This window comes from Limulus polyphemus, unplaced genomic scaffold, assembly GCF_000517525.1.
Source record: "Limulus polyphemus unplaced genomic scaffold, Limulus_polyphemus-2.1.2 Scaffold909, whole genome shotgun sequence".
NCBI classification, from domain to species: Eukaryota; Metazoa; Arthropoda; class Merostomata; order Xiphosura; family Limulidae; genus Limulus; species Limulus polyphemus.
Window position 1 is genome coordinate 283,548 of NW_013666519.1, and position 1,677 is coordinate 285,224.

The following is a 1,677-nucleotide window of genomic DNA, read 5'->3' on the forward strand; positions in this document are numbered from 1 at the left end:
ACCCCTATTGCTGACATTCATATCTGGGATGTGACTTCTAACAGGACTGAAGATTTCTGCATTAGGGGCTTGCCATTGTCTGAGGCTGATTAGGTCGATGGCTATTATATCCTCCTTGTGTAAAAGACAATAAATCATTCTTTAATGTATTTAATTCACTTTGAAATTTGATAATGTTTCCCATTTGTACTTCTTGCCACTGTTGTTGACTTTCCTGTAGTTGCTGCTGACTTTTCTGCAACTGTTGGAGACTTTCTTCCTGTTTCCTTTCTTGTTCCAGTTACCACTGCTGTAATCTCTCTTCTTGTTTCTTTTCTCGTACTTCTTGTTTCTTTTCTTTTTCCTCCAACAGCTGCTATAATCTCTCTTCTTGTTTCCTTTCTCGTTCTTCTTGTTTCTTTTCTTTTTCCTCCAACAGCTGCTATAATCTCTCTTCTTGTTTCCTTTCTCGTTCTTCTTGTTTCTTTTCTTTTTCCTCCAACAGCTGCTATAATCTCTCTTCTTGTTCCTTTTCTCGTTCTTCTTGTTTCTTTTCTTTTTCCTCCAACAGCTGCTATAATCTCTCTTCTTGTTTCTTTTCTCGTTCTTCTTGTTTCTTTTGCTGCTCTTGTATTGCTGCCATCAAATCTGCTAAGCTGTAGTTTGATTTGCCGCTTCTCGTTTCCATTTTTTTTTGTCCCACTCTCTGACACCAATTTGTTACGCCTCTGTGTTCGTTTGTTATTTTTCTGTATAAATTCTTTCCGAGAAATTTCAGCCGATACAAGTCCTCTCTTAAATAAAACTAGTTTATTCTTTCTCAATTCAACTTTGCAATACACTTAATTTCCACAGTCACTTTAACTTAAACACACGCTAGAATTCACAACGATTCACGCACTTTACTTATGGTCACTACCGTGTTTGAATCAATTATCTGTCTCTCTATATCTCTCTGTCTGCAATTCAATTCTCCCTTTCGTCACTTCTTGCCGGTCATATATATACAAAATAGAGGGCGTCTGGTAAACACTCGAGCCTTCACGAACGTTCTAGATACTCATTACGTGTTACCAGCGCCACGTGAATTCCGCTGTCGTCATAGCGCCAAAAATGCTCACCCTTTCAGCTGTGGGGGCATTATAACGTGATAGTCAATCATATTCTTCTTTGATTAAGAATATCTGACGTGTTGGCGTGGTTGCATTTATATGGTTGGTAGTTCAATATTAGGGAAAGCGGCCGATAACATTAGTAGCTTTCACATGAAGAAACTTCATTGTTTTGCTATAATGAAGTAATTTAGTGGGCATCTAGGTAAGTAATCTATCACTGTTACTCATACTCTGTCAGTCCCCCAGTGGTACAGAGGTATGTCTGCGGACGTACAACGCTAAAAACCTGGTTTCGATACCCGTGGTGGGCAGAGCACAAATAGCCCTTTGTGTGTAATAACAAACAAACTACTCTATCGTAGTACCTCGACAACGTAAAGTACTTTGGTTGGTATACTGGTTATGTCATTCTAAAGTTGAAGTCACTATCTAAGAAGTGTTTTTATCTTTTAGTTGAAATTTAGTTTTAACACTCTTAGAATATGGCCCGGTATGGCCAGGTGGTTAGGGCACTCGACTCGCAATCTGCGGGTTTGAATCCCCGTCACACCAAACATGCTCGCCCTTATAATGTGACAGTCAA

At 39.1% G+C, this 1,677-nt stretch overlaps 1 protein-coding gene across 1 annotated transcript in view; it reads right to left on the bottom strand.

Moving 5' to 3' along the window:
• Positions 1-17, bottom strand: part of LOC106461177 (nuclear nucleic acid-binding protein C1D-like) — a 15,198-nt gene extending 15,181 nt beyond the window's left edge. The window contains exon 1 of the mRNA XM_013920972.2: positions 3-17. Coding sequence (XP_013776426.1) covers positions 3-17 — 15 coding nt within the window. The remainder of the gene's footprint in view (positions 1-2) is intronic.
• Between the last annotated feature and the right edge of the window lie 1,660 nt (positions 18-1,677).